The 24,769-nt window shown below is 42.9% G+C and overlaps 1 protein-coding gene across 1 annotated transcript in view; it reads left to right on the top strand.

The window, feature by feature from the left end:
• The window catches only part of LOC120852630 (colorectal mutant cancer protein), a 311,627-nt gene that overhangs the window by 183,728 nt on the left and 103,130 nt on the right, over positions 1-24,769 (top strand). Inside the window, exon 3 of the mRNA XM_040225966.1 lies at positions 13,212-13,354. Within this exon, the coding sequence (XP_040081900.1) occupies positions 13,212-13,354 (143 nt within the window). The remainder of the gene's footprint in view (positions 1-13,211; positions 13,355-24,769) is intronic.

Raw genomic sequence — 24,769 nt, 5'->3', positions numbered from 1 at the left:
TTACTGAAAAGCTTTTTGCTTTATGCTTCCATCATTCCCACAATTTTTTGCAATTGTACTATATCCACACCTTCTGACCATATGCTGGTTACGTCTTTCACGTTTTCTCCTCTTAGTCCTCATTTAGTCTTCTACAAGTAAATTATATATTTAATGTTTATGATGGTCTTAATGTCAACATCCTTCTGTTTGTTTAATGCCTGAAACTTACTTTCTAGTAGAGTTCCTCAGGGAGGACTCACAGGAATAATCTTCACCAGCTTCTTGCTTTTTAATAATGATTTATCTCTGCCCTTTATTATTGAAAGGCATTCCTCTTGGATATAAAACCTTTGACTCATCGTTTCTTTACCTGAGTATGTTTCTTTGCTCTATTTTGACACAGAACGTGGCTCTCAAAGTTTCCCAGTAATTCCCCTCTGTTTTCCCTCAGAAGACACTTACTGTAGACATTCATAGCATTTCTTTCTCTTTCTTTCTCTCTTTTTCTTTTCATTTCCCTTCTTCCCTCCCTCCCTTCCTTCTTCCCTCCCTTCTGGTAATTTTACTAGAGTAACTTATTTTTAGTCATTCTGGTTTGGTATTCTCACATTTTCTGTGTTTTCTTCAGCTTATATTTTGTAGTCTTTTCTTAATTTCAGAGACTTTTTAAAAAATTATAATATTGAATATTTTGTTCCCTTACCTTTTTTTTTTCTTCAAGGATGTTTACTGTTTATATCTTAGATCTTCTTTGCCTGTCTTCAATATCTGGCGCTGTCTCAGATTCTCTGCATCTCTATCTCCATCTTCTGTTTTCCTTAGGCCTTGTATGTTGTATTTATTCTCTCCTGTCTGCCTTCTGGCTTAGTGTTTTTTTCTGCATTTTTATTTTATTTCTTGTGTGTACTTTATTACTTTCTTTCTGAGTTTTTCTAATTTTGAATTACGTTCTTCTGTGTTTCATGTCGTTTCATCTTTTTGAAGTCTTTTGGCTAATTTTGAGATAGTAGTCTATTGTTTGAGACTTTTTGTGACAAGAGAGGTTCTCTATTTTGTGGCATGCTTTCATGGTTTATAGAGAAGTTATTTTGCTCTTTTTTTTTTCCTTCTTCTTTCTAATAACTTGATGTAGAATTTGCTCTCAGTACTGTTCTGTTTTTCATTTTTACATGAAAAATAACTTTTTATTAACTTTTAAGAGGCAGAGTTGAAAATGGCCGTTTTAAGTTTGTAGGGCTTAGTCTTCTGTTGTTTCCTCATCTTCACAGGTCATTCTGCTTTCTGGTACTGCCTAGCTCTATCCCCTCTCCTGCTTCTTTCTTGTTCTGTTCTTTCCTTTTTCTCTATCATGCCATCCTGTTCAATTTTGATCCTACTCCCAGCAGTTTCTCCTCCTGGTAGGGAGTCCTGGGGCCAGTCTGGAAAGTTCATAGGGAATAGTGCTTTCGGCCCTTCCGATCTTACTGTGGGCCTCTTGCTCACTCCCTCTTGGCTCAGGCAAACCCCTCCCATTTGGCCCCCATCACTTTCTGGTGTATCTGTTGTTGTTGAGCTGCTAAGTCATGTCTAACTCTTTACAACGGACTGTAGCACACCATGCGTCCCTGTCCTCCATTATCTCCTGGAATTTGCTCAAATTCATGTCCATTGAGTCGGTGATGCCATCCAAGCATCTCATTCTGTCACCTCCTTCTCCTTTTGCCTTCAATCTTTCCCAGCATCAGGGTCTTTTCCGATGCGTTGGCTCTTCACATCAGATGGCCAAAGTATTGGAGCTTCAGCTTCAGCATCAGTCTTTACTGAGTATTCGAGGTTGATTTACTTTCAGTTCAGTTCAGTTCAGTCGCTCAGTCATGTCTGACTCTTTGCAACCCCATGAATCATAGCATGCCAGGCTCCCTGTCCATCACCAACTCCCGGAGTTCATTCAAACTCACGTCCATCGAGTCAGTGATGCCATCCAGCCATCTCATCCTCTGGCGTCCCCTTCTCCTCCTGCCCCCAATCCCTCCCAGAATCAGAGTCTTTTCCAATGAGTCAACTCTTCGCATGAGGTGGCCAAGAGATTGACTAATTTGATCCCCTTGAAGTCCAAGGGACTCTCAAGAGTCTTCTCCAGCACCACAATTCAAATGCATCAGTTCTTTGGTGCTCAGCTTTGTTTATGATCCAACTCTCACATCCCTATATGGCTACTGGAAAAGCTATAGCTCTGACTATATGGACGTTTGTCAGCAAAGTGATGTCTCTGCTTTTTAATATGCTGTCTAGGTTTGTCATAGCTTTTCTTCTAAGGAACAAGTGTCTTTAAACTTCTTGGCTGCAGTCACTGCCCACAGTGATTTTGGAGCCCAAGAAAGTTTTGTCACTGCTTCCACTTTTTCCCCATCTGTTTGCCATAAAGTGATGGGACCATATTCCATGATCTTAGTTTTTCTAATGCTGAGTTTCAAGCCACCTTTCTCACTGTCCTCTTTCACCTTCGTGCTGCTGCTAAGTCACTGCAGTTGTGTCCAACACTGTGCGACCCCATAGATGGCAGCCCACCAGGCTCCCCCATCCCCAGGATTCTCCAGGCAAGAACACTGGAGTGAGTTGCCATTTCCTTCTCCAATGCATGAAAGTGAAAAGTGAAAGTGAAGTCACTCGGTTATATCTGACTCCTAGCAACCCCATGGACTTGCAGCCTACCAGGCTCCTCCATCCATAGGATTTTCCAGGCAAGAGTAATGGAGTGGGGTGCCATTGCCTTCTCCTTTCACCCTCGTACTTACTGGTTATTTGGGGGGTTTCCAGTTCTCAAGTCCAGCAGTGTTGTTTCTTCTCTCTGCTTCTGCCCACACAGACACCATTCAGGTCTTGTGGATGCTATTGGTTTGTCCCTACCTGCTTCTTGTTTCATTGTTCAGAGGATACCATATCTCCAAGCATTTATCTTTGATGTATAAGTTCTTTATTTTTGTGTGGGCATTCAGAGAGATTAAAAATCAGGTGGTCATCAGTCTAGAATGACCTATAGCAAGTTTTGAAAACTCATGTCTCATAATCTTAGACTGTTCAGGTAATGAGGAAAGACCCTTTGTACTTGAGATAGTCTGCTTCCACATTTGACAGGCAACCCAGAGAGGTTAACTTGCTCACCCAAGGTCAGAGGAGCAGCCCAGCCCAGAGCCGAGACAAGGCCAGCAGTGTTCTTTTCTCAGAGAAGATGGCACAGGGACAGAAATTTTCAATTCTTACTTTGGCAAAAACTTTACTTTAAATATTTTCCTTCTGATTATAAAAGTAAGAAATATGTGATAGAAAAAAAAGAGAAAGACAGTATTATAATTTTAATAGTGAATTCTGATGAATTAAAACTTTTTAAAATCCTTTTTCTGTTATCGTTTCTTAAGGTTTCTTCTTTTGAGCAAGTGGTGTTTTGTTTGTTTGTTTGTTTGTTTGTTGCATTAAAGAAAAAAGTAGGATGATGTAACACCAACCATTATTAATGGTCTTTATTGGTGAGAACTTCTTTTTGGAAAAAAAAGAAATGGTGAATGCTTTTAACTGAAAGCTGGACTGTACCCCAGTCTTGAATTTTAAAAGATGACCAGGAAGGTTTTTATTAAAATTTAAGTCTCAACGACAGAGCAGCTTGTGCAGAGGATGATAAGAGAAGCATGGGACATTTTTTGTCTGCTGTGTCAGAGATTGCTTCCTATGTAATAGTTTTGATGGCTGGTTTTATCCCTGATAGTCACATCAAAGCACCATTAGTTGACTCTCACTTGCATTCTTGCAGTAAATATATTGAAAAGTTACTCCTTATTCTCTTCACTGGAAATGTCTTCCCAGTTCAGATATTAGGACCCAGGAAAGAACATGGGGAGAAAAAGATCAAATTTGCCAGGCTCATACCTTTTTTAAAGATGAGATTTATGCAAGAAAAATTAAGAACAAGGAAATGTTTGTGCTGTGCTTTCTGTGTTACACACCTTGGCAGGTGACTCACGTTTCAGGCTTTTTACCAGATGGTAGAAGAGTAAGTCTGTGTATAAATGTCTATTCTGTGGCTTTCAAAACTTTTACCAGCTCTAAATATTATAGAGCTATGATTAAAATGTAAAATATAAATGGTGCTTGTGTTCACCAGACATAATCAAAGCATCATCTGTTGACTAATTACTAATGGTGATACTAGAACTAGTTGAAGAAAAGAAGGCTCATTGTACATGGTCATAATTTGGTAAAGTTTTAAGAATATCGATGGAAAGGGAAGAGCTGATAAAAGGAGCTCAATACCAATATGATAGAGAAGGCAAAGTGTGTCTGTATTAGTTTTTTATTGCTGTCTAACAAATTGCCCTAAATTTACTGGCTTAAAATAACACACATTTATTCTATCCTGTGCATCAGGATCCCAGGCATGGCTTAAGTGGCTCTTGTGCAAGTTTTGCACTCAAGGTATTGTCAGAACTGAATGCTCTGAACTCTCTGAATGCTCAACTAGGGCAGAGTTCACCTCCGAGCTCACTCATGTCATTGGCAGAATTTCTTTGTGGGTATAGGATTCATGGCAGCTTGCTCCCTCAATGCCAGCAATGGAGAGAAGAAGCCTAGACTAAATCTTCTGGCAGGAGAGTCTTATACAAAGTAATGCAGTCATGGGAGAGACATCCCATCATTTTTGCCTCATTGTTTCAGTTGAAGGCAGGCACACATCCCACCCAGACTCAGTGAGACGGTATCACACAAAGGAAATGCAGGGATCATATGAGCACCTTAGTCTCTCCATCACAGCCTCCTGAGAAATCTGATTAACAATGCTGCTCACTATTAATTAGCCTATACCAATGGTGATCATCACCCTACTTTAGCTCTGCTCCATGCCAGGTGGTATAGCAGGCATTCCAAATGCTTTATCTCATTAAGTTCTCATAATGATCTCAGGTATAGATACCTTAACACTCCCATCTACAAATGAAGAAATTGAGGTTTAAGGAATTTGAGTATCTTGCCTGGGATTATGTAGCTAGAAAGCACCAAAAGTCAGGATTTGCTCTAGGTTTTGTGGGAATCCATAACTGGACTACACAGCTTCCTGGGTAGCTCAGTGGTAAAGAATCACTTGCCAAGCAAGAGACCCATGTTCACCCCCTGGGCTGGGATGATCCCCTGGAGAAGGAAATGGCAACCCACTCCAGTATGCTTGCCTGGAGAGTCCCCATGGACAGAGAAGCCTAGCAGGCTCCAGTCCATGGGATCTCAAAGAGTCAGACACGACTTAGCAACTAAACAACAACAACATAGCCACATTAATCCTGTATTGTTTTTTAAGATGCCCAGACTGCCCTGCAGATCTTAAGAAGGGTAGGGAATAGGGCACATATTAATTTAGTGTAAATATATCTACCCTCCCGAATCCAACAGGTGCAGATGTTCATATGTGTACCAACATTAAATACATCTTGGGGACAGCCCGGTAGGAAACTGCCAAAGATCATATATAGTACTGGTTTGATGCTTTCAGCATATTTTCTGTGCATTTAGTATGCCAAAAATTATCTTTAGTAACCCCTTTTTAGAAAAGCACTACAGAAGGAGATAATAAAGCAAGCTTCTGAGCCCCTTCGAAATTGGTCAGTAGTAATAGAGTACACCTTCTATTTCTGAGCTCTCTATCTTTAGAAAGCAAGTGTTCTGAATTTTCTCCTGCCTGCTTTTAGGAATAAAACATACATAGTTTTCATTAAATGTAACGGAGAGAATATTTTCTTTCATCTTTTTCTCCATATAAGATCCTCACAGAGGTCAGTTGGATGCCTTCTCCTTGCCAGGATCTCTGTCCCCCCATCCCTTCCCTACTGGTTTATACTCTTCAGTCCTCTGCTTGGCTGTTGGGTTTTGTCAGTGATATTGCCATTGGTCCTGAGTGTCTTTGTTCAGTTGGCCTGGCTCCCCACCCCACCCCTCAAGAGAACCTGGGCAAGGACTTTGAATGAGGATAGAAACATCCTGAGTGGTATTACTTGCCATCAATCCAGTGTGATGTGAACCCCCTTTCCAGGATGGTAGAGAGGGTTAACACATGAATGATAGCTTTGCATTTTCAAGAATGGAGTTTATAATACCCTTAGGATTGACGACTGAGACTAATATGATGATTAAAGATCAGTGGCCTCTGCAGAGTAAGATAAAACCCAGTAAAGAACATTAAGAAAACCATAAAGCTTCTTAGCATCACTGCATTGCACAAGATTTTTCCAACAAGGACTCAAGTTCTCAGACCAGTCTATCTCAAGGCTGACTCACAGCTTTATCCCTGGGTTGTACCAGTTGCAAAAATGAGCCTAAAGCGTTTTATTCTTGATGATTGTGATAATATTGCTTGCCTGTATTAAGCATTTTTCTATATAGACAGTTTCATGAATTTATGTGGCAGAGGCAAGTATTTATATAGGTTTTAAATTTGCTTCATCATCATGATAGAAGAGCGGAAACCTAGAGAAAAAGCTCAGGGGATGTAGTAAGCACCAGATGAAATTCAGGAAAAGCAACATTCCATCCTTTCTAATTCCAGTTTTGTTTTGCTTTTTTTTTTCTTTGCCTTTCAAACTGAAAGTCTGTAGTTGCAGGAAAAATCCAGGTTCTTTATGATACTGACCTCCAGAAATGCATGGCAGACAAGATGCTTCAAGCCTAGGCTTTCTTGCTCTGCAGTACTGTTGGATCAGTCAAAAATAGTTGGAAACTTCCAAATGTCCCTCTCTGTAATAATAGAAGAATAAAAAGCAATGTGTTGTTTGAAACCATTTTTTGTTTTGGTCAGCTGAAGTTGTGTGAGATGTTTCTGCACAGTAAGTAGGAGAAAGGAATCCCTCATTTGCAAGTTTTGCTAGAAGAAGCTGCCATTTCTTTTGGTTCAGAGAGTTGTTGTTGAGTAATTGACTTTGGCAACAAAAGCTGGCTTGGTGGGAGCTGGAGGGATTTAGAATTCCCTGCTTTATACCCCCTTGTCTCTACTTTTCTATTTTGGTGGTCCCCAGGGGTTGAGGAGAAAGCTGTGTGGGTTTCCTAGCTCCCCTCTGGTGTTGTAAGGCATAATGGTCAGGTTTCCTAGAGTCCACCAGAGGTGACTCAGGGTGGGAGACCAAGGGGGATGTCTCTGCTGCCACTTGAGATCATTTCAGTAAATGGTAAGGAGGAGATGTGCCCACAAGTCGAGGAGCTGGGAGTGGGTAGAAGGGAGAAGGCTAGCTGCAACAGCTTCATCAAGGGCTCCTTGATGGCATACTCAGGAATCAGGATTTTGCATAGCATTCTGTTTGTTATCTGGGTTTTGATAAATAAATCAGTCCCTGTGCATTTATTCCATTTTCATCTATAAAATGATTGTATCATCAGGATATGCAATGATAATACATAGCCCCAAATTGTCAGTGGCTTAAAATAGCCAAGGTTTATTTTTTGGCTTCTTTTTGGGAGCTTGCTGGGGCTGGCAGGAAACTGCAGTTTGGTCCTCACTCAGCCTCCTGAGCTGATAGCCTCTACTGTCTGGCGCGTTGTCAGCAGCCACGGCCAGGGGAAGGGAATATGGGAAAGCCTGCAGAAGTACCGAAAGGCTTCTAGGCAAAAAAAGGGATATATTTACTCATATCTCATTGGACAAAACAAGTCACGTGGCCTTATCCAGCTTCAAGGGGGAGAAGAAGTATAATTCTATCACATGCATGGATAGAGGTGAACCAGAGTCTAGGTGGATGTCCCTGCCGGCTGCCACAGGGGTACTGATGCTTCTGTGACGCACATCCTGCCTGGTCCTGGTGGCGCCCCATGTACATGAGAAAATACTGGGGGAAATGAACATTATTTGAAAAAAGATTGTTTTCATGGGTTATTAAAAAGTGGGTACCTTTTTATCATTTTTTAGAAGTTTCTATAATGTGCTTAAATTTGTAACTTAAAATCTAAGAATGTGTATAACCATTAAGTAGTAATAGGAGTCATTTTCTTTTCTCTATTTGGTTGTCATGGTTATATTACCTTCTTAAATGAGGCTTTACTGGGCTACCTCCCCATAGGTGACTCTTACATGGAGTTGCAGTATACAGTTTGATCTACCCTGTGTCCTTGAGAAGCAGAAAAGCTGAAATCGCCTCCTGGGTTTAAAAAATACTCTTGAAAACTCAGGGTAGTGAGAGGCATGGGTCAGTAACAATATGGAGTGTGCTGTTTGAACTGGGCCTCCCTTTAACAGGCCAGTCCTGCTTGTGCGGGAGGTCGCCACGGTAGGAAGGCACTGTTTGCTCACAGAATGCCTTTGTCTGTTCTGGGTGCCACCCACCCATCTTCCACTTCTCCTGCACGAAAGTGCCCCATTCCTGGGCTTGGCCTTGTGTAGCTTAATGGGAGCTGTTTAACAAGGATGTTTTGTTGAGTTCTTTTGGCTTCTGCAGGTGATAGCTTGTTTCGCCCTGTGCCGTTGCCCTTGTGGGTGTTGCTCCACTTTTCCCCACACCGCAGCTTAGAAATGCTCAAGGGTTTGTTTTTCACTAAGCTTGGAGAGCAGCGCTCCCACATATCTTGGACTGGGCATAATGAGTGTGCACAAAACGAGTGAAGCGTGGTTGACCAGATGCCTCAAGGGGATGTTTGTCTGTAATGTCAACTATGAGTTCTGTCTTCTCAGTCATTCATTCATCTAGAGGCTAGAAGCTTTGATGATGATTTCCCAGATTCTCTTTTCACTGAGAAAAGAATCTGTAGGCTACCATCCTGCCATTGCTTCTTCCTCACACCTTTCCACTTATTTCTCTTTCTTATTCACCAGCAGAGAAATCTGCTCAGAAGCTGCGACCACACTCTACTTCAAGGCGGACGTCACGGTGATGCTCCCTATGGCACCCAGCATGGTGTCTTAGACAGTTTAGAAAATCAAGACATATCTATTACTTTGAGGACGTATTAAATTATAGAGGCTTTCCACCATTTTGAAAAAGAAAACATACTTATGGAAAAATATAGGAGTGTAACCCGGATATCTTTGCCTTCAGCTGAGAAATTTTTTCCTCCAAGATGTTCTTGTTTCTACTCCCAAACAAACTTCTAGTTCCAAATAGAAGTTAGGAATCTTTTCTCTCCTTTAAGCTACGCATTCTGGTCTGACTGAATCACTGGGCTTCGTGCTGCATCTTGTTTGTACTCATACCCTCAGGGCGTACTTTGCAGTTAGACACGGGGTAGTAGGGGAGCAGATGGTATGACACCAGCTGCTCTTGTTATCTGGGCACCAGCCATCTGGTCTCCCCGCAGACTGGGCAGCCCCAAGGGAGCTCACCTCTCAGGTCACTCCTGACTGTCAACAGGGATACCACAGTGGGCTTAGCGGTTATCAGTTGATCCTCTGCCTTTTTCTTGCACATTTCAGTTTTAAGTGGATTTGCAATTTCATGTCCGTTTTGGTGGTAGTGGTGGTGGCCTGTTGACCTGTAGAGACTGAAAGAGGAGGAGTAAGTGGGGAATTTAACAGAGAGTTGAGAGCTCGTGGGGTTTGTGAGGGGAAGCATTTCACAGTAGTTTACAGCCCTAGAGAACTGAATGTGGAAAACCCCAGAACAAGGCTGCAAGATGGCAAAGTATGCGCCATGGCATCAGTGAGTTCTAGGTCAGACCAGTCATTATGCCATAATTATTGTAAGATGGGGAACTGGTGACCTTCATGAGAGCATCAGATACATATGCATGTATACATACTACATGCGTGCAGGCATGTACGTGCATGCACACACACTCACACACACAATTGGAAGATGGGAGTAAAGACCAGTCACAGTCTCATAGATATTCTTCAGGAATGGAGAGACACGGTGTTCTGCTTTGAGTGTGTTCAAGAAAGGAGGACCTTTTTCATTCACTGACACTTACTGTCTATGAGACACTCATGTTTTTGGACCTCCGCTGCCCCTCCTAAAGTGGGATGGATCATGGATGACAGATGGAAAGGCATAGCTTCATGGGAAGAGTATTCTTACGGCTCTCAAGGCTCGGTTATGTTTAGAAAAGCATCCATAGAGATGGGATTTTCACTCGTCCTTCCTCCTGGCCTCTGGGTCCACTTACTTCCTGTGTGTTGGACCTTGAGCAGACGTGAGCAGACGTTATCAGACATTTCAGGTTGTCATTAAGAACAGGAGTTCACATCGCCATTTCTCTGAAAGTCACCTTCTCCCTAACGTCTGCAGTGCAGGTTCCTCAACCTTGTTGCCTCCAGTCTTATTTCTGGAGCACTGAGTAGCACCCAGGCAGTTACTGCAGAGTGTGGTCATAGTGATCAAGCTGTGGTTCATAGGTGTGGCCCCTGCCATAGTTTCTGCCAATGTGTTTATTGTACTTTCCTGAGTGCTTCTGTTTCAATATTGACTTGGGCTTTTGTAGCATTCTGTCTGTTTCTAAAGGCTTTGTGTCCCTGCCCAGTAGCTTCTGGGTTACACCCTTTGGGAGTCTGGCAGATCTATGGAGAGCAGAGGACATTGGAGGTAGTAGGTAAGAAGTCTTACCCTTGCCCTCCTGCCACCAGCCCTGAAAGTGCAAAACTGGCTCTTGGCATTATGAAAACCTTGCCAAAAATCAAATTAAAATTCCTCTGCTGGGCAGGAAATTAATCAGGGTGGAACGCAGTAGACAGGGACTCCTTGTTCAGAGGTGGGACTCCTTGTTCTGTCACTGACTAGTGTTTTATTATCATGTAAATGAGATTAAATGCACAGTGACTGATGGGGGGTTGAGGAGGAAGGAGAGAAGTGAAAGAGATGAACAGGTTCCTTAGGATTTAAACTTGAGATGCAAAAACATTTTTATAGCATCTGCTGCTTCTTAATCCATCAACTGCTGAGCAAGGGAAGCTCCTCAGCTTCCTGATACACAGTGATTTATTCATCTCATCACCTTCCTAAGTCACCCACAGTGAGCCAGGCTGTGTACCAGGTGTGAGGGCTAAGTCATGAAAACACCCAGCCGCTGCCTTCCCGGAGTTTATAGTCTGGTAAGAAAGGATACTGTCTACAAATGGCCAGCCAGATAAGAAATGGCGTCATAGAATCTAGGATTATTTGGTTGAAAAGTAGCTGAAGCATATCCTACAAAACTATAGCAAAAAGGAGTGAATTGATAAAAGAAAAAATGAGCAGCAGTACAGAACATGGGAAGAAATCTCTGGACTAGAGGTAGCAGGAACTGACATACAGTCTCGCCAGGACCCTCAGTCAAGTGAATTGAACATGCGACCTTCAATACATTCACTCAAGATTCAGATTCCGAAAAGAAGGTTCAGTTCAGTTGCCGATTGTGTCTGACTCTTTGCGACCCGATGGACTGCAGCACACCAGGCCTCCCTGTCTATCACCGACTCCCAGAGCTGGCTCAAACTCATGTCCATTGAGTTGGTGATGTCATCAACAATCTCATTCTCTGTCGTCCCTTTCTCCTCTTACTTTCAATCTTTCCCAGCATCAGGGTCTTTTCCAGTGAGTCACTTCTTCGCATCAGGTGGCCAAAGTATTGGACTTTCAGCTTCAGCATCAGTCCTTCCAATGAATATTCAGGGCCCCTCTCCTTTAGGATGGACTGGTTGGATCTCCTTATAGTCCAAGGGACTCGCAAGAGTCTTCTCCAACACCACAGTTCAAAAGCACCAATTCTTTGGCACTCAGCTTTCTTTATAGTGCAACTCTGACATCCATACATGACCACTGGAAAAACCATAGCTTTGACTAGACGGACCTTTGTTGGCAAAGTAATGTCTCTGCTTTTGAATATGCTGTCTAGGTTGGTCATAACTTTTCTTCCAAGGAGCAAGCGTCCTTTTATTTCATGGCTGCAGTCACCATCTGCAGTGATTTTGGAGCCCAGAAAAATAAAGTCTGTCACTGTTTCCATGATTTCCCCATCTATTTCCCATGAAGTGATGGGACCAGATGCCATGATCTTCGTTTTCTGAATATTGAGTTTTAAGCCAGCTTTTTCACTCTCCTCTTTCACTTTCATCAAGAGGCTCTTTAGTTCCTCTTTACTTTCTGCCCTGAGGGTGGTGTTATCTGCTTATGTGAGGTTATTGATATTTCTGCTGGCAATCTTGATTCCAGCTTGTGCCTCATCCAGCCCAGTGTTTCTCATGATGTACTCTGCATATAAGTTAAATAAGCAGGGTGACAATATACAGCCTTGACTTACTCCTTTCCCAATTTGGAACCAGTCTGTTGTTCAATGTCCAGTTCTAACTGTTGCTTCTTGACCTGCATACAGATTTCTCAGGAGGCAGGTAAGGTGGTCTGGGAATTCCACCTCTTGAAGAATTTTCCACAGTTTCTTGTGATCTACACAGTCAAAGGCTTTGGTGTAGTCATTAAAACAGAAGTAGATGTTTTTTCTAGAATTCTCTTGCTTTTTCTATGATCGAATGGACGCTGGCAATTTGATCTCCAGTTCCTCTGCCTTTTCTAAATCCAGCTTGAACATCTGGAAGTTCATGGTTCATATATTGCTGAAGCCTGGCTTAGAGAATTTTGAGCATTACTTTGCTAGTGTGTGAGATGAGTGCAATTGTGCGGTAGTTTGAGCATTCTTTGGCATTGCCCTTCTTTGGGATTGGAATGAAAACGGACCTTTTCCAGTCCTGTGGCCACTGCTGAGTTTTCCAAATTTGCTGGCATACTGAGTGCAGCTTCTGCCTGCTTTGTGGCTGGGGAGAATCAGAAGACATGAATAGTGCAGCAGAGATCATGGACAATGGCAGAGGGACCTTTACCCAAAGAGCGAATGAGAGCTGTGTGCTGTGCTAAGTCACTCAGTTGTATCTGACTCCCTGTGACCCGACAGAGGAGCCCCCCAGGCTCCTCTGTCCTTGGGGTTTTCCAAGCAAGAATGCCGGAATGGGTTGCCATTTCTTCTTCCAGGGGATCTTCCCAACACAGGAATTGAACCTACATTTCATCTCCTGCATTGCCAAATGGGTTCTTTACCACTAGAGCCACCTGGAAATGTAGAGCTAAAAAGGTAGAGACTTGAGTGGCCATCGGGGACTTTGTGAAGTTCAGCTGTTGATGTGTCTTCTGGGCCAGTGAGCAGGTATATGTTTATTGGGGGCATACTCTATGTCAAGGTTGTGATGATTTCAGGCTATAAGACTTAGACTCTCTTGCTGTTAGGTATGTCAATTCATTGGCACTTCTGTCTTGTTCTCTTGATCCCAGTGTGAGCAGTCCCACCTCATGAGAGAGCATGAGGACGTCCAGGAGCGAACGACACTTCGGTATGAGGAACGCATCACAGAACTGCACAGTATCATCGCTGAGCTCAATAAGAAGATAGACCGTTTGCAAGGCTCCACCATCAGGTAGTCGGCTCCAAGTCATGGCTGTCTGTCTGCCCCTCTGGGCGGTAACCTGGGTTTTACGCTTGAAGTTACCCCTATGAATTATGGGCTTCCCTTGTGGCTCAGCTGGTAAAGAATGTGCCTGCAATGAGGGAGACCTGAGTTCGATTCCTGGGTTGGGAAGATTCCCCTGGAGAAGGGAAAGGCCACCCACTCCAGTATTCTGGCCTAGAGAATTCCATGGACTGTGTGGTCCATGGGGTCACAAAGAGTCAGACACGACTGAGTGACTTTCACACTTTCTCTGAGTTATAACGGTAACTCATTTATTTATAACTAATATTTTTATCGTTGATAAGTATTTTGTCTCTACTCTGTCAGATGTGTGCTTTCCCCTCCATTATTCTGTTTTGACTTTGACCCTCATGGTGAACCTGAAAGGTAGACAGGGTGGAAGTTGTGATGTTCAGTTGACTGATAAGAAGAAGGTGAGTGAGATGCTTTATTAACAGGTTCTGAATGCAACCCCCTCTATCTCCCTTGGGGATTTGGAGAGATTTATGAATGTTGATTTTAACTAACTATTACATATGCTTCTTTGTTATTTTTCAGTCGCTAAGTCATATCCAACTCTTTGTAACCCCATGGACTGCAGCACGCCAGGCTTCCCTGTCCTTCACTATCCCCTGGAATTTGTTCTAACTCCGTGATTCAGTGATACCTTCGAACCATCTCGTCCTCTGTCACCCCCTTCTCTTTCTACCCTCAGTCTTCCCCATTAGCAGAGTCTATTTCAGTAAATTGGCTCTTTACATCAGGTGACCGAAGTATTGGAGCTTCAGCATCAGCTTCAGTTGATGCTTAATTAAATTCAGGATTAATTTCCTTTAGGATTGACTGTTTGATCTCCTGCTGTCCAAGGGACTCTCAAGAGTCTTCTCCAGCACCATAGTTTGAAAGTATCAATTCTTTGGCGCTCAGCCTTCTTTATGATCCAACTCTCACATCTGTACATGACTACTAGAAAAACCATCACTTTGACAATATGGGCCTTTGTCAGCAAAGTGATATCTCTGCTTTTTGATACACTGTCTAGGTTTGTCCTAGGAGCAAATCTTTTTCCAAGGAGCAAATCTTTTAATTCATGGCTGCCGTCATCATCCTCAGTGCAACAATTCTGAAGCCCAAGAAAATAGCATATGCTTCTAGATAATCTAAAATTTGTTTGAGCTCAGTTGACTTGCCGATGTTGGCATAGTGTCATAAAACTCCTAAGGGATGGAGCAAGATTCGATCCATCACTTGATTGGTGAAAACCCTGGGGCTTAAAAATGTTAAGCAACTGCTTTTAAGTTACCCTTAGCAAAGGGGAGAGGTGGAGTTAGAACCCACAGCATCTCTGCCTTTATTCAGTTTTCTTTCCATAAAAGTAATTGTTGGGGTTTCTGCCTTCCTTGCTCATCAATCAATTGGCCCCAAAGTCTCCTGCACAAAGCTGTGTCTGCCTGTTTTTGAGAAGAGGGTTTGCTTAAAGTGACTTGCTGAGCCAAGGATAAGAATTTTTATCTTCCTGCCCATGCTCAGAGAATAGCCCTGAGGGAAGCAAATGGTTGGCGTCTGCTTTTATGGAGAAGACTGCTTTGTTCCCTGACTGTTTTTACAGGCCACAATTAAGCCCATTTTAAAGGCAGCTTCTTTAAACTATCCCTCTAGAAGTCCTGGGTCAGAAGACATTTTGGATGTGTTTTGTTCCAACTCTGAGAGTCACAGTAATGATGGAGCTACTTGATGAGGGTTCTTGGGGGCCTCTCTTTCTGGGCAAAGTTGTGGAAAATTTTGCTGTTAATTGGAGCCACACAGTACATCTCATATTCCAGTTTAGAACCTCAAGGCCTTTAAATTGTATCCTGGTCTTCAGTGATTGTAGGTTAGAAGAGCAGAGAAGAATTTCAGCCCAAAGAAATGATTATAGCAGACTTAAAGGAGGCTGACAGAGTACATTGGTAAATTCGTAATTTCCATTAAAAACATATTGCTCTTTTAAAGTCTTGAGAAAGTGAAGGCAAATGGGCTTAGTGAGTTGTGAAAAAAAATGCATCACATGTCACCTGGAAAACTCAATTTCACTATGTTTAGATTAAGTTTAATGGCCAAACTGTTTCATATTAAAATACCCTCTTATTTAAAGGAAGGTTGCATCTGTACAGAGGTCACATTAAATTCTGCCAGTTTTCATTATGTAAATGAGTTAGCTCCTCCTTGAGGAGGGGACTCCCTGCATGGCTGGAAGATGAGCAGACATGTGGGCCAGTAAGACAAGGCTCTTGTCCTCTGAGCTCTAGTGGCTAAAGCATCTCCCTAGCCGCTGCCACTCAGGTCCAAAGATGCTATAGTTGACCCAGTGTAGAGGTGACAAATGCCTTGAACTTTTTGGTGTATCCCAGGTGTAGAGAATTGTCATGCTGATCTGGTACAATCCGGGTACCTTTGAGACTTTCTTGTCGCTTCAGTCTGGGCCTGAGTTAGGAATTTATTGGAAAAGCTGAAAAATCATTAATTAGGGAATGGTTTATGATGTATCCTCATGGAAGCCATACTGAATTGCATAAGAGAAAAGAAGTGACAGTTTCATAGTTTAAAATATTTATCTCCAGTCACAATCAGAGAACTAGAGACCTTCTGTGACTGCCCTGGGAGACTTTCCCACCTCTTATAGCCACAGGGCTAATGTAGTCAATGATCAAACACTGCAGGTCACTGAATTCCAACGTAAGTTGAATTCAGAGCCACATCAGATCTCTTAGGTTAAAGATTAAGCACTGATAGGAAAAGATGAAATGGTGAGAATTTGAATGGAGACATTGGGTAGATTCAAATAAATCAAGATACCTAGAGCCTGCAGACTCCACTGAGTTTCCCCTCCTGCAGAAGCAGTCTCCCTCCCTGTCTGATCAAGTTAGTCCTTCTTTGCTGGGAGGCTCTGTAGCAGGCTGAACCCAGGTAAAGGGTACCAGATATAGTCATACCTCACTGCTACTCCATTCTTCTTTATCTTTAGGCCCAAAAGTAGCTAAATTCAATCATGCCCCAGGGGGATAAGCAGAAAATCCAAACTTGGAAGATACACGTAAGATTGTATTCATTTATAGTCACAGAAACTTAAGAAGAATATGTGTAGGATTAGGTCCTAAGTGTCCTAGACCAGGGAAATAAGAATATAGTGTTGGATTGATGATGATTTATTGATATCACTGTTCCTATTAGAGATTCTGGATTTAGTATGTTAGCTTCAGCAGTTTTATTAAATAAAACTAGATTCATTGGAGGATTACATTAAATAATGTTGAAATGCCAGAACTTCCCTAGTGTAACATAGTCCAGAGGCCACGGGGATCAGGAATAATGTCATTAAAATGGGGTTTTTGATGCCACTTCACTACTGGAGTCAGTGTAGACATGGCTACTGTACCTGTCAACAGGGCTACAGTAGTAATCAAAATTATTTGACCCGTAGAGATTTTTTATAATGTAGAATTGATCATGGAGTCTTTAGTTTTGATATAAATGGGCAGCATATTTAAGTTTTACTTGATCTTTGTAATCGAAAAATCTCTGGTCTGTCTGGTGAACAAGGACTTGACCTCCCACTATAATATATGACCTCTTATCCAGTTCCCTTACCAGACCTCCTTCACAGATCCAGAACTCTTTAATGAAGATGTTTATAATCCTGTCACAAGTGGGTGCAGTCTGTCTTCTTTCTACCCATTTTACAGGGGAGAATGTACAGTAAGAAAAAGAGATCCCCACCTTCTGGGCTAATTATTCACTCTGAGCAGATGTTAGCCCCTGGGATCCAAAAATACCTGTAGTCTTCCAGTCCAAATGAAGATTGATGAAGCTACATTAGTCAGCTGAGGCTGCTGTAACAAAATACTGTAGACCAGTGGCTTAGACGATAGGAATTTATTTGCCATGGTTCTGGAATCTGGAAAGTCCAAAGTCAAAGTGTCAACCAATTCATTTCATCAGTGAGTGCTGTCTTTCTGTCCTCCTGAAGGCTTCCTTCTCACTGTGTCCTCACATGGCAGGGAGAGAGGGAAAAGGCAAGTTCTGTTATTTCTTAAGGGTACAAATCCCGTAGTGAGGGATCCCATCAGATCTAATTATATCTCAAAGGTCCCATCTCCAGATCCCATCACTTTGAAGGTTAGGACTGCAACATAGAATTGGGGTGGTACTAACAATGAACAATAACACATAATTCAGTCCATACTAGATCAGGCGACAAGTGGCATCATCAGTAAATCTCATAATGGACCTGGTCTACCATTGTACCCCATCCAGGTGATAACATTTTTTAAATCCCTGTACATGTGGTAAATGCTCCCAACTAGCAACAGTTCACGGTCCTGCTTTTCTGGCTTCAGGAACCAAGAAGTGGAAACACAAGTGGCTCCTTTCATTCTTACACCTAAAAGCCCACTTAAAAAATTATTGCTTTCCCTCTTGGAGACTTTGAGCTCTGCTAGTTTTAAAAGTTTCATTCCCAAGGGAACCATGACTGGCGAACACAGCAGTGATTCCATTGCTGCCACTTAGCCCTTGGGACATCTCGTGTCATTGAACCAACAGGCAGTGAAGGGAGTTACTGTACTAGCGGGATCCCAACTCTCCAGGGGAAACTGGATTGTAGCTGTACCGTGAGGCAGGGAGGACTGTGTCTGGAACTCATCGGATTCCCTAGCATACCTCCTGGATGTCGTCCAGGGATACAAGTTAGTAAATTAGAGGATTACAGTCCATGTCAGTCCACCTAGGGCCAGACCCCTCAGGAATAAAGATTTCTAATTACTGCACTGGGTTAAGAACTCTAACCACCTAAGATGCTGGCCAAACACCAAGGGAATTGGAATTTCCTAATGGAAGAAAAAAGTTGTTCACTGTAGTCTCATAACCAGTTGCAAAAAGGATGACTCAACTGCATAATTTTTTGCTTGTTTATTATATATGCAATTTCCTTTTTACTTTCTTGTTTTCTCCCATTATATGAGGTGAGTTGTTATTGGTAAAACGTAGATGTAATAGTTGGGCTCCATGATTTTGGTGAATTTGCCATTAAACTAGAAGAGGAAAGCTCACCTAGCCATGGATATAAATGGGACTTTGGGTCTCCCATTTTGATAAGAAGGTGAGTACATTTATTAATACAACTGAACAAGGGATAGTTGCAGAAGCTTGATGGTATTGTTATAGCCATTTGGAAATGTATATGTGTGAGAGGATGCATTTGGTTGTCAAGGAGCCAAAGACAGTAGGTTACCGTGCATGTTGCTGGTGCCTGGTTCCGTTCCCACGCCTTCTGTGGAGTCCCCCCAAATCAAAGAAGACTGACCCTGGGGACTACCTCCCAAACTCCCTTAACTCTGGGATAGTTTTGGATCTGCCAGGTCTGGAAGGCAGCGAGAAGGTGGGGCCGTCGTGGTGGCTTTGATGAGCATGGAGATCCTGCGGTGACTGGCCTGAGCCTGAGCTGTGGGCAGGAGAGGGGCAGCAGCAGTCTCCCCATCACAGCTCTGATGGCAAGGCTGACAGCACCAGCTGCCCTCCACCCTCCCTTCTCTTCTCTTCTCTGGTCCTTCCAACTGCCTAAATTAAATCCTGCTTGAAACATCCAAAAGCGTTTGTTTTCCTAACTGATCCCTGCCTAATGCATCCTAAATCTCATCTGCTTGGAATAAACAGTTTGTATTTATGGCCTTCTAAAAATCTTTACTCATGAATATCTTAAACAAATTGGATCATATAGCACGCACTGATTTGTAATAGGTGCTTTTTCACTTAACTGTATGTTCTGAGTGGCTTTGTTTTAATGCTCGTCTGAATTGGGGGGATTGTATAATGAGATGGGTAAAATAGAAAAATATGTCAGTAGCTCACTTTGTATCTGGGGGAGGGGAAAAAAAGATGTGTAAGCAGATTGTTTCCCAGGGAGATTATTTTTCTTTTCCCAAAAGCTGCTCTCATAACATCAACCTTTCACTGCCAACTCTGAGTGGGCCATGATTTCTGCTTCATTTCCCATTTGCTTGTTAGCCCACAGCTGTCTGGCTTCTGACCCCAGTGGTTTGCCAAAATTCCTTTTGCTATGAACTGAATTGTGCCACTCATCCCCCCTCCAGTTCGTGTGATGAAACCCTCTATGTGATAGTGTTTGGAGATGGGATGTAGTTAAGTCAAGGTCATGAAGTTGGGGTCACGTGATAGGATTAGTGACCCCAGAGAGCTCACTTGCTCTCCTGCTCTTTCCCTGCCATGTGAGGGTGCAGGGAGAAGGCAGCCATCTGCAGGCCACGAAGAGAGCCCTCACCGGGAACCAGCCGTGCTGGCACCTTGATTTTGGACTACCAGCTGAAGTCTGCTGCTGCTGCCGCTGCTAAGTTGCGTCAGTTGTGTCCGACTCTGTGCGACCCCATAGACGGCAGCCCACCAGGCTCCGCCATCCCTGGGATTCTCCAGGCAAGAACACTGGAATGGGTTGCCATTTCCTTCTCTAACCCAACTGAAGTCTAGCTATGAAAAAGTAGCTTTCTGTCATTTAAGCTTGTCTATGGTACTTTGTTACAGCAGCATAAGCTAAGAGACTTTTTTGAAAATCACCAGTGATTTCTTAACTGAAAAATTTGGTGACTTTTTTCTTGTTCCTGGCCCTTTTCCTAAATTTAACCCTAAATCCTGCTTCCCTTCTCTAACCTCCCTGGCCTTGCAAGTCCTTCCCCTCTTTCCCTAAGAGCCATCCTCAACTTTGGCCCTTACCCTGGGCTCCCCCCCATACTTTTCACCAGGATGGCTGCACCCCGAAAGCACTGACCCCTCCTCTTTATATCACTTCCACGTTGGCATTTAACCCTTGTGCTTCTTCATCTGCAAAGTGCCCCTCACTTGGCGACTGAGCAAGTATGCAGAGCCTCTGTGTGCCCGCACATAGCCCAGTCTCTAAAACCTCGTGCCACACTCCAGTACTCTTGCCTGGAAAATCCCATGGATGGAGGAGCCTGGTAGGCTACAGTCCATGGGGTCGCTGATGGTCGGACACAACTGAAAAAAAATAAAATAAAATAAAATAAAACCTCGTGCCTGTGCTGTGTGCCTGGCCTTTCCCCTGGTCTTAGGCCCATGCGCGCCCTGTGTGGTGCAGCTCTCTGTCCCTCTTCATGTTGCTGCATCTCAAACACAGTGTAACCAAAACCTCTTTGTCTCCCAGCAAAACTCGTTGTTCTGATTAGCTTGTGGCCTAAAGAATAAAATATGATGAAATAAAAATGAAACCTAGAAAGATAAGGTGGCTTTTTCTATCTCCCTATTTTCTTATATGGTATACATACCACCCTTGTTCACTATTTGACGTTTTTGAATACGGATCCTTTATCAGATCTTGTTAAAACTGGTACTCATGGGTGACAAGGATGAATTATTATATACATAGGAGAGCATTTCAGAGTCCCATTTGTTCAGTTATTCATCATAAGTTTCCTAGATGAGTCTGAACTTCCTCTGTGCTGTATGGGAAAATAAGAGGTATTTGCTCATCACTTATTCACTGCTATAGATCCTTTAAAGTGAAAGTGAAGTCGCTCAGTCATGTCCAACTCTTCACGACCCCATGGACTATGGCCTACCAGTCTCCTCTGTCCGTGGAATTTTCCAGGCAAGAGTACTGGAGTGGGATCTTCCTTCTCCAGGGGATCTTCCTGACGTAGGGATTGAACCCGGGTCTCCCGCACTGCAGGCAGACACTTTACCCTCTGAGCCACCAGGGAACTCACTCCACAGATCCTTTAAGAGAACTGAAAAGAATATCTTGTATCTAAAACATCTTTGTTCTTTAAAGAAATGATGGCTGTTTGGCGGCAATTCTGCTTTTAAATGCAGAGACCAAGTGTGTTCCAAAAGAAAAACCACAAAGTCAGGTAGGCTGAGTGGGCTGGCCACAGTTGACTGACAGCTCCCAAGGCATGTCCGTCTGGGTCTTGTTCACCAGTTACCCCAATCCAGTGACAAGGCATGAACGTGCACCCCAAAATAAGATAGGCATAAGAGAAGGCAATGGCACCCCACTCCAGTACTCTTGCCTGGAAAATCCCATGGATGGAGGAGCCTGGTAGGCTGCAGTCCATGGGGTCGCGAAGAGTTGGACACGACTGAGCAACTTCACTTTCACTGTTCACTTTCATGCATTGGAGAAGGAAATGGTAACCCACTCCAGTGTTCTTGCCTGGAGAATCCCAGGGACAGGGGAGCCTGGTAGGCTGCTGTCTATGGGGTCGCATAGAGTCGGACACAACTGATGCGAGTTAGCAGCAGCAGGGATTGCTTCTGAAGTAACATTTTTATCAAATGCTGCTGATTCCACAGGACTTTAGCTGGAGGTCTGGAAAGCATGGTAAGAGTTAAACTTTCATTGACTTTTTCCAATTAGATTATTTCACCCCTAGCTAATAATGAGAAAGAATCTTTAAAAAATCTTTTCCTTAGGCCATCATATTATTGTTCTGTTTGTAGTAAATTTAGGAATTAGGCTGTGTTGCTAACTGGTTGGATAATCTTAGGTAAGTCACTTAGCCTCTAGGAGTGTCCGTGCTCTTCTTTGTAAAACAAAGGTATTGATCCTGGCTTAAGTGATCACCAGGATCCCTGCCAGCCTGCCACTCTGTGACTTTTCTGCCTCTGCTAGTTAAGCAGGTGTGTATACAGCCTAATGCCTGCCTCCTTAGGAGTGTTTTGTTGTTGCTGCTGCTGCTGTTATTGAGCTGGTGGCAAGCTTTAATCACTGCAACTCTAAACTGAGTGACTTGGAATCACTTCACAAATGCTTCTAAGTGAATGAAATAATGCACCATTAGAATCCTGAGATGACCCTCCATGTGCCAAAGAAAAAAAAACCTGGTGACTTTCTAATTCCATAATTATGGAAAAGCAGAGACATCACTTTGCCGTCCAAGCTATTGTTTTCCAGTTGTCATGTGTGGATGTGAGAGTTGGACCATAAAGAAACTTGAGAGCCAAAGAATTGATGCTTTCAATTTGTGGTGTCAGAGAAAACTTTTAAGAGGCACTTGGAAAACAAGATCAAGCCGGTCAATCCTAAAGGAAATCAGCCCTGAATATTTATCAGAAGAACTGATGCTGAAGCTACAATACTTTGGCCACCTGATGCAAAGAGCCAACTCATTGGAAAAGACCCTTATACTGGGGAAAATTGAGGGCAGGAGGAGAAGGGGATGGCATCACCGACTCAATGGACATGAGCTTGAGTAAACTCTGGGAGATAGTGGCAAACAGGGAAGCCTGGCATGCTGCAATCCATGGGGTTGCAAAGAGTCAGACACCACCGAGTGACTGAACAACAGCAGTTAAGAAACTACCACAAAATAAACGACCCAATCAAAAAATGGGCCAAAGAACCTCCAAAGAAGACATACGGATGGCTAACAAACATGAAAAGATGCTCAACATCACTCATTATTAGAGAAATGCAAATCAAGACCACAATGAGGTACCACTTCACACCAGTCAGAATGGCTGCTATCCAAAAGTCTGTAAGCAATAAATACTGGAGAGGGTGTGGAGAAAAGGGAACCCTCTTACACTGTTGGTGGGAATGCAAACTAGTACAGCCACTATGGAGGACAGTGTGGAGATTCCTTAAAAAATTGCAAATAGAACTGCCCTCTGACCCAGCAATCCCACTGCTGGGCATACACACTGAGGAAACCAGAATAGAAAGAGACACATGTACCCCAATGTTCATCGCAGCACTGTTTATAATAGCCAGGACATGGAAGCAACCTAGATGTCCATCAGCAGATGAATGGATAAGAAAGCTATGATACATATACACTATGGAGTATTACTCAGCCATGAAAAAGAATACATTTGAATCAGTTCTAATGAGATGGATGAAACTGGAGCCAATTATACAGAGTGAAGTAAGCCAGAAAGAAAAACACCAATACAGTATACTAACACATATATGTGGAATTTAGAAAGATGGTAGTGATGACCCTGTATGTGAGACAGCAAAAGAGACACAGATGTGTAGAGCGGACTTTTGGACTCTGAGGGAGAGGGAGAGGTGGGATGATTTGGGAGAATGGCACTGAAACATGTATACTATCATGTAAGAAACGAATCGCCAGTCTATGTTCAATGCAGGATACAGGATGCTTGGAGCTGGTGCACGGGGATGAGCCAGAGAGATGGTATGGGGTGGGAAGTGGGAGGGGGGTTCATGTTTGGGAACTCATGTACACCTATGGTGGATTCATGTCAATGTATGGCAAAACCAATACAATATTGTAAAGTAAAATAAAGTAAAAATAAAATTTAAAAAAAAATAATTTTCTCGTGCAACATGTATGTAATACTTGGCTTTAGATAAACAAAAAATAGTGACTTATATTGTTTAATAAAATTATATAATTTAAAAAAAAAAGAAACTACCACGATAGCATACAATTAGAAGGCAATGGCACCCCAGTCCAGTACTCTTGCCTGGAAAATCCCATGGATGGAGGAGCCTGGTGGGCTGCAGTCCATGGGGTCACTAAGAGTTGGACACGACTGAGCGACTTCACTTTCACTTTTCACTTTCATGCATTGGAGAAGGAAATGGCAACCCACTCCAGTGTTCTTGCCTGGAGAATCCCAGGGATGGGGGAGCCTGGTGGGCTGCCATCTATGGGGTCGCACAGAGTTGGACACGACTGAAGTGACTCAGCAACAGCAGCAACATTTATCAGTTTATCAAAGCTTCTTTTTTTTTTAACTTAATTTGACTACTTCTTGGACCTTTTCATATTTTCTTTCTTTTTATCTTCAGCATTAGCAGTTAGTGTTCTTCAGATCAGGCATCTTTTTCCCCCAAAGAAATAAGAGAAATCACTTACCAAGAGTTAGTGTATACACCATGAAAGGAAGCAAACAATGAAGTCACTTTGAGATGCTGATGCTGTGTGTCATTCACACCTTGACCAGTTAGGTGATGCCTGAGGAACCTTGAAAAAACTCCTCAAATTCTTGTCTTTTTAAAACTGCCATGGACCTGCAGGGTTTTGGGTTTTTTTGGTTTTTTTGTTTTTAACTTTTTGTTCCCATTGCTCTGGATGGACTGATGCTTCTGACTAAAACAATAGAGAGAGCCCCCAGCATCCTTCTCCATATGCTGAAGTCCCAAATTGTCCAGCAGCTTACAGAGTGCTTGGAGTGCACTGGTTTTTGTCATTTCCCAATTCCTGCCAGTAAGGATGTTGAAAGGGCTAAGATAGACAACTCCATGGGTTTTTACCAAAGTCAGCAAGAGAAATAGGGCTATACAAACTTTCTCATATTTAGGTTCAGTTTAATCTTTCAATGCCTCATTTTGGGGGCACAAGA

The sequence above is a fragment of the Oryx dammah genome, unplaced genomic scaffold (genome assembly GCF_014754425.2).
Source record: "Oryx dammah isolate SB20612 unplaced genomic scaffold, SCBI_Odam_1.1 HiC_scaffold_26, whole genome shotgun sequence".
In the NCBI taxonomy this organism is placed as follows: domain Eukaryota; kingdom Metazoa; phylum Chordata; class Mammalia; order Artiodactyla; family Bovidae; genus Oryx; species Oryx dammah.
This window is presented reverse-complemented; position numbering and strand designations above follow the sequence as displayed.